The following is a 12,050-nucleotide window of genomic DNA, read 5'->3' as shown; positions in this document are numbered from 1 at the left end:
GAACTCATGAAACAATTGCCGATTTCACCCCATAACAAGTATTAACTAGGAATGGTCAAAATAAATTGGGAAATTAATTACATACACAAAACTAAGCACAAAATTAGACCCAGTGCATATATTCCTTAAGACTGAGGGCCAACCTTTCTCGTTTATGGAAATGCAGATCATACTTGTGCATGTTTATGGAAATTCTGCAAAAATGAAAATAAAATGAATTTAAGGAGGCAGATGGAAAAACAAGAAAAGAGGTAGAGAAATCCCAACTTGCTTCGTCACAAACTCTTTAGGGAAATATATTTGTAGGTTGCACAGTGTGCGAAATATTTGTGACAGTGAAGAGTATGAATGTTATTGCTCATTGTTTCACTTTGCAGCAATTCAAGCTGTCCTCTTGGGTTCCTGCCTAACCACATGTTTAGAAATTGCCACATATTTGGAAATGAAAAGTGAAGTATTTGTGACAAGGAACAATATGAACTTTGCCTAAGCACATACTCAGAAATCTCTCAGATTCAGAAATAAACAGGCAAATATTTATTTCATGGTTCATTCTCTAACCAGGCAGAAATGTTTGACAACATCGAATATTGCAGAACGTATTGTATTATGATCATAACGAATGTGATAACGATGCTAAGTTAAAGAAAATATTATCACACAGTGAGTTGCGAACCTATAACCTGTAAGTCAGCTAACCACGTCGTTATTCATTACACTAAAACCCACTGATCTGAATTTTGTATTGCGCATTCATCATCATCATCATCATCATCATCTTGGACAGTTTCCAGCCACTGGCTGGGTCTGTCGGGAACACAAGCCTCTCCATCGTGTTCTGTCTTTCTACCATTCCCCCTCTTCCACCTTCATCCAGTTCTCTCCTCTACTCGTCACACATTCCTTCACTCCCTTCACCCATCTATCTCTTGGTCTTCCCCTGGGCCTCTTCCCCTCCAGTTGCAGATCAAACATCCTCTTTGGAATTCTTCCCTCATCCATTCTCTTGATGTGTCCATACCACTGCAGTCTTGATTTTTCTATCCTGTCCTGTACTGGTTCCTCCTTTAGTCTTTCCCTCACATACACATTTCGCAATCTGTCTCGTCTTGTTACACTCAACCTGCTCCTCTGGAACTTCATTTCACTAGCTTGTATTCTACTTTTGTCGCTTTTGTGCATTACCCATGTCTCACTTCCGTATGCCAATATGGGGACAAAGTAGGTTCGGTATATAATTCCCTTGGATTTCTGTGGCACCTCCTTGCTCCAAATAAGCCCCCTAATGCATTTGAAGAACTGCCCTGCTTTTCTGCTCCTTTCATTTATTTCCATTGCGTTTCCCCCCATACTTTCAATCATGCTTCCCAGGTACTTGAAGTTCTCTACCACTTGTAGTTTTTCCCCTCCACAAGTTATATCCACATTTGGCCTATTCTTCTTCCTTGTTGTGACAATTATTTCACTTTTCTTTGCAGAGAAATGCATTCCATATTGTGCTGCCGTTGCCTCCCATACATCTAACTGCTCTTGCACCTCCTTCTCGCAATTTCCCCATAACATCAGGTCATCGGCAAAAAGCACTGCTTTCATTTTATGATCTCCAATTGCATCTGATACTTGCTGTAAGATTTCATCCATAACAATAATAAACAATAAAGGCGAAAGTGCACTTCCCTGTCGCAGCCCATTTTCCAGCTTGAACCATGCAGTACGTTCCCTCCCCACTTTCACACAACTCTCACTTCCCTCATACATTTTTCTGACTTTTCGTGTTATCTCTTCATCTATCCCTTTTGCGTTCAGCACATCCCAGAGCTTGTCCCTATAGATACTGTCATACGCCTTCTCAATATCTAAAAAGGCCATGATTAAGTCCTTCCCGTACTCATAGTGCCTTTCCTTCAGTTGCCTTACCGCAAATATGAGGTCTGTTGTTGATCTTCCCGGTCTGAATCCATACTGCTCCTCTTGCAGTCTACTTTCAATACTGCTTCTTATTCTCTTCTCCAGGATCTTTTCATAGATTTTTCCACAGTGGCATAGCAGGGTGATTCCTCTGTAGTTCTCACATCTCCTTTTATCCCCTTTCTTGAAGATCGGGACTATAATTCCTTTCTTCCAATCCTCAGGAATTCTGTTCTCCTTCCACACCACCCTCAGCACTCTGTATAGCCACTGGGTTCCTACTTCTCCTGCTGCTCGTATCATATCCACTGTTACTTCATCCCAACCTGGTGCCTTGCCCCCTTTCATCCTCTTTATGGCTTCTTCCACTTCATTCCAAGTTAGATCATCAATTTCCCCACTATTATAATTGTCTGCTGCCTTAGGCTCTCCATCGCTGTTAGTTACCCGCTTGACGGCATTCAACAGATCTTCAAAGTACTCCTTCCAAATCTTTTTGAGCTCATGCATTTCCTCCAAAACTCTTCCATTATTATCCATGATCCTCAGGCACTCGCTGCCTCGTCCGCTACTCCCCACCCCTCATTTTGCTCCTGGAAAACCTTCATACAGCAAGAGAAAACAAAACATGTAACAACTGTATACAGTGGAAGACACAATGCGACACACAAATACACACTTGGGTCATGCAGCAGTGGCGTGTCATAGTTGCCCAGAACATCGTTTCCTATGATTGGTTCAAATGGCTCTGAGCACTATGCGACTTAACTTCTGAGGTCATCAGTCGCCTAGTACTTAGAACTAATTAAACCTAACTAACCTAAGGACATCACACACATCCATGCCTGAGGCAGGATTCGAACCTGCGACCGTAGCGGTCGCTTGGCTCCGGACTGTAGTGCCTAGAACCGCACGGCCACTCCGGCCGGCCCTATGATCTCTACGGACACTGCTATGGATAGATGTTCCCATGTTTTGAAAGATGTTTCCAAATGGTGTCCACATCAAGTAGCCAGAAACATGTTTCAAAAATGTATTTCAAGCTTTGTGTGTATGTGGTTTGAAGTCTACTCGCCCAAATAAAACTGCCTTTGACTATGGGAGGGAACCCCACCCCACCCCTGAACTCCCATTAAATTCCGACATCTTTCACCATATTTCACAGTTTTTGTTTAATTCACCATGTTCATTGATATTTTTCTTTTTTGCAGGTGAATGCAAGGGTAAGATGTCTCAAAGATGGGTTTTGACATATATTTTGTGGTTGTCACGTGTCGGAAAATAGTGCTGTTACCTTGTACCCAGATATCTATTTCAATTTTTTGATGAGTTTTTATTTGATGTTACACATCTGTGATTTTTAAAGAACAGAGGAAATTCCTTACCACAAATTATTGCATAAACATTGTATTGCACATTTAATTTCCTTCACTTATACAGATTATATACACTGTATTGGTAAGGGTTACAAGTTTTAATCGTATCACATTCTTAGGCTCTTATTTTGGGAGCTTTAATGTTTTCCTCAATTTTGCAGTTTTTAAGTCTGGACCCCACAAAAATGTAAAACACATGTTTCACTGAGATCACTTAAGAAAAAAGGTATTAGTTGCAGAGTTGTTGTTGTTGTTACCTTCAGTCCTGATACTGGTTTGATGCAGCTGTCCATGCTACTCTATCCTGTGCAAGGTTCTTCAAATCCCAGTACCTACTGCAGCCTACATCCTTCTGAATCTGCTTAGTGTATTCATCTCTTGGTCTCCTTCCACGCTGCCCTCCAATACTAAATTGGTGATCCCTTGATACCTCAGAACATGTTCTACCAACCGATCCCTTCTTCTGGTTAAGTTGTGCCACAAACTCCTCTTCTCCCCAATTCTATTCAATACCTCCTCATTACTTACGTGATCTACCCATTTAACCATCAGCATTCTTGTGTAGCACCACACTTAGAAAACTTCTATTCTCTTCTTGTCTAAACTATTTATTGTCCATGTTTCACTTCCATAGATGTCTACACTCCATACAAATACTTTCAGAAACGACTTCCTGACACTTAAATCTGTACTCGATGTTAACGAATTTCTCTTCTTCAGAAACGCTTTCCTTGCCATTGCCAGTCTACATTTTATATCCTCTCTACTTCGACCATCATCAGTTATTTTGCTCCCCAAATAGCAAAACTCCTTTACTATTTTAAGCGTCTCCTTTCCTAATCTAATTCCCGCAGCATCATCCGATTTAATTCGACTACTTTCCATTATTCTCGTTTTGCTTTTGTTGATGTTCATCTTATACCCTCCTTTCAAGACACTGTCCATTCCGTTCAGCTGCTCTTCCAAGTCTTTTGCTGTCTCTGACAGAATTACAATGTCATAGGCGAACCTCAAAGTTTTTATTTCTTCTCCATGGATTTTAGTACCTACTCCGAACTTTCCTTTTGTTTCCTTTACTGCTTGCTCAATATACAGATTGAATAGCATCGGGGAGAGGCTACAACCATGTCCACTCACTTCCCAACCACTGCTTCCCTTTCATGTCCCTCGACTCTTATAACTGCCATCTGCTTTCTGTACAATTTGTAAATAGTCTTTCGCTCCCTGTATTTTACCCCTGCCACCTTCAGAATTTGAAAGAGAGTATTCCAGTCAACTTTGTCAAAAGCCTTCTCTAAGTCTACAAATGCTAGAAACGTAGGTTTGCCTTTCCTTAATCTATTTTCTAAGATAAGTTGTAGGGTCAGTATTGCCTCACGTGTTCCAACGTTTCTACAGAATCCAAACTGACCTTCCCCGAGGTCGGCTTCTACCATTTTTTCCAGTTGTCCGTAAAGAATTCACGTTAGTATTTTGCAGCTGTGACTTATTAAACTGATAGTTCGGTAATTTTCACATCTGTCAACACCTGTTTTCTTTGGGATGGGAATTATTATATTCTTCTTGAAGTCTGAGGGAATTTCGCCTGTCTCATACATCTTGCTCACCAGATGGTAGAGTTTTGTCAGGACTGGCTCTCCCAAGGCCGTCAGTTGTTCTAATGGAATGTTGTCTACTCCCAGGGCCTTGTTTCGACTCAGGTCTTTCAGCGCTCTGTCAAACTCTTCACGCATTATCATATCTCCCATTTCATCTTCATCTACCTCCTCTTCCATTTCCATAATATTGTCCTCAAGAACATCGCCCCTGTATAGACGCTCTATATACTCCTTTAACCTTTCTGCTTTCCCTTCTTTGCTTAGAACTGGGTTTCCATTAGAGCTCTTGATACTCATACAAGTGGCTCTCTTTTCTCCAAAGGTCTCTTTAATTTTCCTGTAGGCAGTATCTATCTTACCCCTAGTGAGATAAGCCTCTACATCCTTACATTTGTCCTAGCCATCCCTTCTTAGGCATTTTGCACTTCCTGTCGATCTCATTTTTGAGATGTTTGTATTCCTTTTTGCCTGCTTCATTTACTGCGTTTTTATATTTTCTCCTTTCATCAATTAAATTCAATATTTCTTCTGTTACCCAAGGATTTCTACTAGCCCTCGTCTTTTTACCTACTTGCTCTTCTGCTGCCTTCACTACTTCATCCCTCAGAGCTACCCATTCTTCTTCTACTGTATTTCTTTCTACCATTTGTGACAATTGTTCCCTTATGCTCTCCCTGAAATGAGATGTTTGTATAGCCTCTGGTTTAATCAGTTTGTCCAGGTCCCATGTCCTTAAATTCCCACCTTTTTTTGCAGTTTCTTCAGTTTTAATCTACAGTTCATAACCAATAGATTGTGGTCAGAGTCCACATCTGCCCCTGGAAATGTCTTACAATTTAAAATCTGGTTCCGAAATCTCTGTCTTACCATTATATAATCTATCTGAAACCTTCTAGTATCACCAGGGTTCTTCCATGTATACAACCTTCTTTCATGATTCTTGAACCAAGTGTTAACTATGATTAAGTTATGCTATGTGCAAAATTCTACCAGTTGGCTTCCTCTTTCAATTCTTAGCCCCAATCCATATTCACCTACTACGTTCCATCTCTTTCTTTTCCTACTGTCTAATTCCAGTCGCCCATGACTATTACATTTTTGTCTCCCTTCACTACCTGAATAATTTCTTTTATCTCATCAGACATTTCATCAATTTCTTCATCATCTGCAGAGCTAGTTGGCATATAAACTTGTACTACTGTAGTAGGCGTGGGCTGCATGTCTATCTTGGCCACAATAATGTGTTCACTATGCCGTTTGTAGTAGCTTACCCGCACTCCTATTTTTATTCATTATTAAACCTACTCCTGCATTACCCGTATTTGATTTTGCATTTATAACCCTGTATTCACCTGACCAAATGTCTTGTTCCTCCTGCCACCGAACTTCACTAATTCCCACTATATCTAACTTTAACCTAACCATTCCCCCCCCCCCCCCTCCGCACTTTAAAGGTGACCTGTGAAGTCGCAGACAGGCACAACGAAAAGTCTGTTACAGATAAATAGTTTTTGGCCAAAGTCTTCTTGACCAAAGTTTGTGTGCGCGCGTGCACACACACACACACACACACACACACACACACACACACACACCGCTACCATCAGCAGCTGTGACCTAACTGTGACTATCACTTGAATAGCAATCTGGAGTGGGGTGGGGTGGGGAAGGGGAGGGATGGCAGGGTGCGGGTGGGTGGAGAGGAGTGCTGTCTGGCATTGGGGAGGGGGGGGGACACAGTTTAAAACGAAAGGATCAGGGAAGGGGATAGGATAGGTGGGTATGTTGGCTGAGGGAATGGCAGGATAAACGGGTGGAAACTGTTGGGAGGAGGTTATGGAGACAGTGGATTACTGTAGGTTGAGGCTGGCATCATTTTGAGACTGGAGAAAGTGTTGGAAGGATTGCGCAGTTCAGAAATAGAAGTGGAGCCGAAATAGAAGTGGAGCCCCACCTTGTGAAGCTACCTTTGAAATAAAGCATGTTAATTCAAGTGCCCTGACAAAGGTTGTGGTTCATTTGTTCCTGTCCAGGGTGGTATTGGGTGGTGAAGGGGCACTCTTTTGTAGCTGGCTCCTGGGAGTGGTGGGAGGATTGAGTTGTGTGTGGGAAATGGCATGGAAGTCTGTTTGAAGAATAGGTCCTGGGGAGCATGGCCTTGGTGAGACCTTGAGCATGCTGGGAAAGTGTTCAGATACGCTTTCCCTGGATGGCAAGGCTGTATGGGAGGGATTCTTTTGGTGTTGAAGAGTCGGCGGCTGTCAAAATGTAAGAACTGTGTGTGGTTAGTGGGTTTAATTTGGACGGAAGTGTGGATGGAGCCACCAGGGAGGAAGTGATGAACATCTAAGACGACAGTATGCTGGGTTAAGGAGGCATAGGAGGATGCCATGTGGGTGCCCATGACTGTGCCACTGATTTGTTTGTTTACTTTCCTGCATGGCACCCTCCTATGCCAACCTGTTTATGGGTCTTCTAGAGGAAACCTTCCTAGCCTCCCAAAACCGCAAACCCCTGGTCTGGTTTGTTGACGATACCTCCTCGATCTGAACTCTGGGCCAAGACACCCTATCATCATTTCTTCAGAACCTCAACTCCTCCCCCATCTGCTTCAACTGATTTACCTCCCCCTTCCCCACCCCACTCCAGATGGTTATACATGTGATACTCGCTGCCAGAGTTAGCAGTCATGTGTGCATGACTTCTGCTTGTGGGAATATGTTTATTTTTTCTTTGCTGATGAAGGCTTTGGCTGAAAGCTATTAATCTGTAACAGAATTTTCGTTGTGCCTGTCTGAAACTCCACAAGTCACCTTTACAGTTTGTAGCAATCTATTCTTTTCCTAATATTGAAGGTACTGCTTCCAAATGAAATAACTAAAGACGTATTATACCAGTTTGAATTTCAGTGTAAAGAAAGTCAAAGTGCACATTTTTTTACCCTCCGATTTTAGAAGCAATCTGACAAGACTGAAAGTGAACATACATTTCAACTCTCTACAACCCCTCCCTCTTTGCACCCCTCAATTCTTTTCATTTCGTAACTGGCAAATTCATATAGACTGATAAAGCTTGTGAGCACGTGCTCAGCCAGGACTTGCTCATATATTTTTGCTTTTACTGGCTGAGCTTGCCAGTTGTAAGTGTTGGTTCAAGGAGCCAAGAAAAATTCTTCAGTGCACTTAGTTTTGTATCACCTGCTTTTCACACTTTTCTTGTAAAAACATCGTTTCAGTACATTTTTACTTTTTTAACTGTCCATGATGACTAATCAGGTTTTTTCTGTTGCTGCTCGTGGTTGGTCACTTGTCATGTATTCCATTATATGGCATGCTCCCAACAATTTTTTCTTGCTGTTCTTTAACCAAAATTATATCACGTAAATGTGAGGTACGTTACTGCAGGATTCTCGAACAACTATCGTTTTTCTGAATTTTCATTTCTGTTTGAGATTTGAAGTCTGTTTTCTACTTGAGTCACTCAGATATTTGGCTGCAGTTGCTCATATTGTTGAACTTCATGTGTGGTTGACCAACTCTTGATTTTATGGTCATTAAAAACTTAATTTGACTTGTAGTGGGTGGTAATTTGTGTGTACATTTATAATGAACTCGGAACCAGAAAGCCCGCTGAAAAGTGTTACATCGGTAAGTAATAGTAGGATATAAAGTTCCAAAGGGTCACAGAAAACTTACAGAATTACAACTTTAGCACTTCATACCTCTGTTCTCGTTAAATAGAGGTGGATGTCCTTAAACTTTTAGTTGCCTATGTTTAACAGAGGTGTTTGAATAGTCGTCCGTAGTCTCATTTGCAGTACTGTTAAATACCATCATTATTTTATTGATGGTCTTATTCTAGCTGCCAAAGATTGTTACACGGGCTCTTCAGGAAGACACATGGCATTATGGATGATGGGAGTCACAGGAATAGAAGTCACAAGATAGTTCAATATTTCAAACAGTTGTTCAGTTCATTCAGGTTACTAAGAGTCCAGCAGAAATGGGGCATACACTGTTATTGTTGTTACATTTCTGTTAAGTCTTCACTGTGCTTAGTGAAGTATGTTCGTTTCTTGTTCTGCAATTGATTAGGTTTTTTGAGCTACCCAAAATCAGTGAAGAGAGAAATTAAAAATAATTAACACACTATATTATATTGGTAAACTAGAACAGAGATAAGTGAGGTTAGTAATAATTAAGTGTCCTCAGATTTGTATCAATTCAGCTATGCCATCAGTCACCACACTCAAGTGTCTTCTTAGAGAGCACTGATGTGGTAAGTAGTACTTCGCTTCATTGTCATGGACTACAGTTTACAGGGTTTATCTTTCACGAAGAGGAGCTAATTATTTCCTTAGTGTTGAACTATTCGTGTCACTGCCAGTTTACCTACCATTTCTCCACTTCTGTAAATACATTCTTGTTTGCCACTCAAAATGCAAATGTTTTCAGCATTATTTATCTGTGGTCATAGTTACAGTTTTGGTTAATCTAATTTCTTGCCACTAGGTGTGGAGTATGCTTCTGTAATTGTTTCTCTTTCCCTCATTTCAGTGTTGTAGATAATCTGACCCATTGAACTGTACCATACATATTTTGTTTTGAATTTGTTTTAATTCTGTTATTTCTTTCTTTCTGTCTACCAGGCCATTTGGAGGCAAAAAATTCTTCACGGACTCGCCCATGCAGAAGGAGTAGGAGGCAGAAGGAATATAGCTCCTTGTTCTGAAATGTGTAACAAAGTGTACAAACTTTAATTTTAATGAAGTAAATGTTATTACACCAAACAGTTGTCAGGATATGTTTGTTCGTTCATTCATTCACACATCATGTTCAATAAATCTCATTGTGAAGGAGAACATTCATGGATGTAGAATTAGTGTCAAGTTACACATTAACAGGCAGAAGCTGCCGCTACAGGCTGCATCTGTGAAGTATTTTGACTACAAATACTACTGCTGAACTAATCACATTGATAACAGTATTAATTACTGCCTTGTGACTGTAAATATGTATATTAGGAGAAAGACAGGCACTTTCAAGAAGGAAGAAAATCACTCCTCCTCCACCTTGGCTTTAGCTCTTACTGTTGCTTGAATTACATAATTTAAACGAACTGGTCGGGAAGTGTGGTTGAACTTCTGTTTGTACAGTTAGAAGTTATGCAGTATGTTGTACATTTCGAAGGATGTTGTTAAACTGTGTAAACTATCACATTGTCTAAATTGCTTATCACATCAGATGGTAATTTTTAATTATAAGAGTTTGCACAGTAAAGTTAATCATGTAAAAGTACAAAATGTACCTATGTGTTCTAGCTGTTTCTCTTACTTCGATTTGTTGTGTACATTATATTAGTTTTGCTGTGTGTGTAATATACAGTAACTCTTGACGAGGTGGATAACTAGAAATAACATTATATTGTAAAATAATATTAATTATGTGTAATATTGTTTTAATGCATTATTTCCATTTAAATCTGAGCATTGCATAAACCATTTGATCAGAAATTTATGTGAGACTACTCACATTCTAAGTTGATAATTGAAGCAGCTTGTAGGTATCTGGGTTGTTACACTTCCATAATGTATGTGTACGATTTGATGATACATCCTTCAAACTACTAAGTCTGATTTGCTTTCTTATCAGTAACATCAATTCTGAGCCAAGTTTCATAAATTCCTGTTTAGTAACTGAAGAGTTACTGCAAATTTTTATGTTGAAATCTACCAGTGAGTTGTGCGGTAGATTTATTACTTTCCCTTGTGTCCAGCAAAAGCCTTAGTTTGAAGTAATATGTTTGCCTGGAATCATTTCTTCCTACCCTTTCTGTGTAATGCACGTAAAAAAGATCATTGTTACTATTATTTTAAAAAATTATTCTGGTAATTCCGTCCAGACATTATTAATTACATGCTGTAAAAAAGAAAGTTCTCCAGCTAAAACTGAATAAAAGTTTTTAAAATACGGAGTGTGTATGTTCTGCCACCCATCAAAGTTACAAAGCTTTGAATTTGCTAAAGTGAATGTTTCAATATTTTTGTTTCCTCTACATCTAATCACAAACAATGAATTAGGGCAAAGTAATTGGAAGATGTAAAAAAAATTCTAAAGAAAGATCATGCTACCACTCTAGTATAGATGAGCGTACAAATTTGCTTCAGCTGTTAGCACTTCCATGTATAATTATTGGTGGTGGTGTGGTTGTTAGGGTGAAACAAAGAGCAGCTAAATCAACAAAAGGTCCCACAAGTTGTTACCAGTACGGCAGAATGAGATTCAAAAGCAACTTAATACACTTACCTTCTCAAAGCCAATGAAAAGTACGGACAAAATTAAATCAGGTTTGTCATGTCTTGGCATTGTTCTCTGAACTGTCCATCTTAAAATAAGATCCACAAGGCTGTATAAATGCAACATGCATTGGTACAGGAAAAATTTAATGATTGGTAACACCTGTGCTGTGTTCTTTATTGTGATGACCTAATGAATGGAAGCAAAAAAAGTGCATTTCTTCAAAGCTGAGCTCTGCAAATGTTATCAAACTTCTTGGAGTAAGTGTTGATGTCACAGGCGGCATATGTACAGTTTCAACCAGAATGTTCAAAAAACTTTTAACCTCTGACTGTAAGATTTCTGTTAGCTATGCCCATCAAGAAAAGATAGGCCCCTTCTGATTACATCAGGAAAAAAGGTTTGTTGCCCTTGAAAAAAGCTACAAGTATAGCCAGAAGATACATGCAAAAAGAAAGCCGCACTTCAGTCATGATAATAGTACTAATATAGAAATATTTTTGCATTTCTTATGCAAAATGCATTTAATAAAATCATAGTTCAACAGTAGCAATTTCAAGATGATTTTTTAAATCTCTTTCAGATTGTTTCTGAAATGAACTAATCCTTTTGTGGTTCAAAAATAAATAAATCACATAGGTGATGATATTTAGCATTATCGCATCAGAGTATTCGCAAACTTGATTTTAAAAACTATGGCATGTTTACTTACTGTGAAACTTAAAAGAATACTCTTGTAACTGCTGGAATTAGACAGAAATACTACTCTGCAGAATTACTAAAGGGCACTCAATACACAGTCCAAGAATTATTGCAGTCCTGTACAGTGAGTCAACAGACGAGTGCCCTTATATTGTGAATATGTCTTAAAT

The 12,050-nt window shown here is 39.5% G+C and overlaps 1 protein-coding gene across 1 annotated transcript in view; it reads left to right on the top strand.

Annotated features, from left to right (window-relative positions):
• The window catches only part of LOC126474173 (rac GTPase-activating protein 1), a 159,789-nt gene extending 148,938 nt beyond the window's left edge, over nucleotides 1-10,851 (top strand). The window contains exon 12 of the mRNA XM_050101632.1: nucleotides 9,531-10,851. Within this exon, the coding sequence (XP_049957589.1) occupies nucleotides 9,531-9,582 (52 nt within the window). The 3' untranslated portion in view covers nucleotides 9,583-10,851. The remainder of the gene's footprint in view (nucleotides 1-9,530) is intronic.
• The last annotated feature ends 1,199 nt before the right edge of the window (nucleotides 10,852-12,050 follow it).

The sequence above is a fragment of the Schistocerca serialis genome, chromosome 4 (genome assembly GCF_023864345.2).
Source record: "Schistocerca serialis cubense isolate TAMUIC-IGC-003099 chromosome 4, iqSchSeri2.2, whole genome shotgun sequence".
NCBI lineage: Eukaryota > Metazoa > Arthropoda > Insecta > Orthoptera > Acrididae > Schistocerca > Schistocerca serialis.
The sequence above is the reverse complement of the archived record's forward strand: the minus strand, read 5'-3'. Positions and strand labels throughout refer to the sequence as shown.